This window comes from Triturus cristatus, chromosome 7 (assembly GCF_964204655.1).
Source record: "Triturus cristatus chromosome 7, aTriCri1.1, whole genome shotgun sequence".
Lineage (NCBI taxonomy): Eukaryota > Metazoa > Chordata > Amphibia > Caudata > Salamandridae > Triturus > Triturus cristatus.
In genome coordinates this window covers 1798884598-1798886509 of record NC_140590.1, presented here as the reverse complement: position 1 = coordinate 1798886509, position 1912 = coordinate 1798884598, and the positions used below count along the sequence as shown (strand labels likewise).

The 1912-nt window shown below is 38.3% G+C and overlaps 1 protein-coding gene across 1 annotated transcript; it reads right to left on the bottom strand.

Moving 5' to 3' along the window:
• Positions 1-420: 420 nt before the first annotated feature.
• Positions 421-1374, bottom strand: LOC146813197 (olfactory receptor 5G9-like). Its single transcript, XM_085615302.1, has one exon. It carries the CDS (start codon positions 1372-1374, stop codon positions 421-423), a length of 954 nt encoding a protein of 317 aa, XP_085471428.1.
• Between the last annotated feature and the right edge of the window lie 538 nt (positions 1375-1912).

Sequence of the window (1912 nt, the reverse complement as noted above, 5' to 3'; positions counted from 1 at the left end):
CATTACAACACATTCCCCATTACAACGCCCCAGTGGAGTTAGAATAGTAAATTGAGTTGTAATGGGCAATGCGTTGTAATGGATTGCATTGTAAAGGCCTGCGTTGTAAACGTTTTTGCGGAGTAAAAAATGCTGGGTAATGGCAAACGTTGTTAATGCGTAAGGAGTAAAGTGTCCTGTTCCTTTCTTAATATCATTTTATTTCTTTAATTTGTAAAATGTCCATGCATTTGTAGGCAGATATAATGTTTTCAAAAATGACAATAAGCAAAAGATTTTATCAATGAAATGGTCAGAAAGTCATTTCTTTAAAGGAAGATAGTCATAATGGAACTGTCAAAAGATGTCAAAATGTATATATTTACATCAGCATTATGACCTAGCTTATTTCGTTGGAAGTCAAAGGTGATTCTGCCAATATTAGAGTAGGGAGCGTTTGTTCATTCTCCTACTATGTGCTGTGTATGTGGTCTTCTTCAGGGCTTCTTTAAACTCAGTGTTTTTAAGAGTGTATATGATAGGGTTACACAATGGTGCAACAGCAATGTACGAAAGAGAAAATATCTTGTTGTCTTCCATTGTTGATGCTGGTCGAACATATGCAGAACAGAGAGATCCGTAAAACAAAATGACCACAGTGAGATGGGATGAACATGTGGAGAAAGCCTTCCGTCTCCCACCAACAGATGCTATTTTCAGGATGGACGAAACAATGTTGATGTAAGAAATAATGATTAAAGAAAAAGACATCATTGTCAGAAAAGCACAAATAATGTAAGTAAGAGTTTCAATAATATAAGTGCTGCTGCATGAAAGCTTCATCAAGGGAATCACATCACAGAAGAAGTGGTTGATTGTGTGGGACTTACAGAAGGACAGCTTGGAAATGAGTACAGTGTGTGATATTGGATCAATTAAACCAACTACCCAGCTTGCAAGGGCCATCCGGAGGCACACAGACTTACTCATTATACTCATGTAACGTAAGGGATTGCAGATGGCCACATACCGATCGTAAGCCATGGCTGTAAGCAGAAGGACTTCTATAGATAACATGACTGAGAAAAAATACATCTGCAGCAGACATTCTGTGAATGAAATACGTGTGCCCGTCAGAAAGAAGTGCGCCAGCATTGGTGGGAAAATTACTGAAGAGTAAGTGATGTCGATGAAGGACAAATTTGTGAGAAAGAAATACATTGGTGTGTGCAGACATGAGTTAGAGTAAACTGTAACCATAATAATAAGGTTTCCCAGTAAAGTTGACAAGTAAGTTAGTACAAATGCAACAAAAAGGAGTGCTTGTATCTGAGGAAAATCTGAAAATCCAATGATGAGGAATTCATCCATTGAGGTCAAATTGTCTGAGGTCATTTCCCCGTTATTACATGTAAGGTAAAAATAAATAAACAGACCATATAAATATAACTGTATTTCTTTACCTTTGATGGTTTTGTGAACTAACATAACATTAGTTATAATTTTGACAGTGAAAGATGTCCGGATCACAATTGTTTTAGCCCATGCTTTTCTTATATATTGATGCATGAAATGGTGATTATCCAACATTCCTTACTGACAATTAATGGTCCCTCCTCAGTGCTTCTCTTCTTGCAGGATCCTCCTGGGATAGAGCATGGAGGGGAGAGAAGAAACTGCTAACACAAAAGAGGGTTCTTGAGCAGTGGAAAGTCATGTTCCCATAGTCTCTGACCAAGGGATACAACATAAGCTAGCCCTCACTGAGCAAAAAAAAACCCTGAGCCCTTGAAAGACCAAGCTCCTACTCACAGAAACCTTAGGGCTAGTGTAAGGAGAGGAAGAAGTCATAGAGACAGTACACAGAGCGGTTCCCAAATCTGTTGGTACAATAGAGAAAAAAGAATTAGGAACATCCTGGCAAAGCCATCCA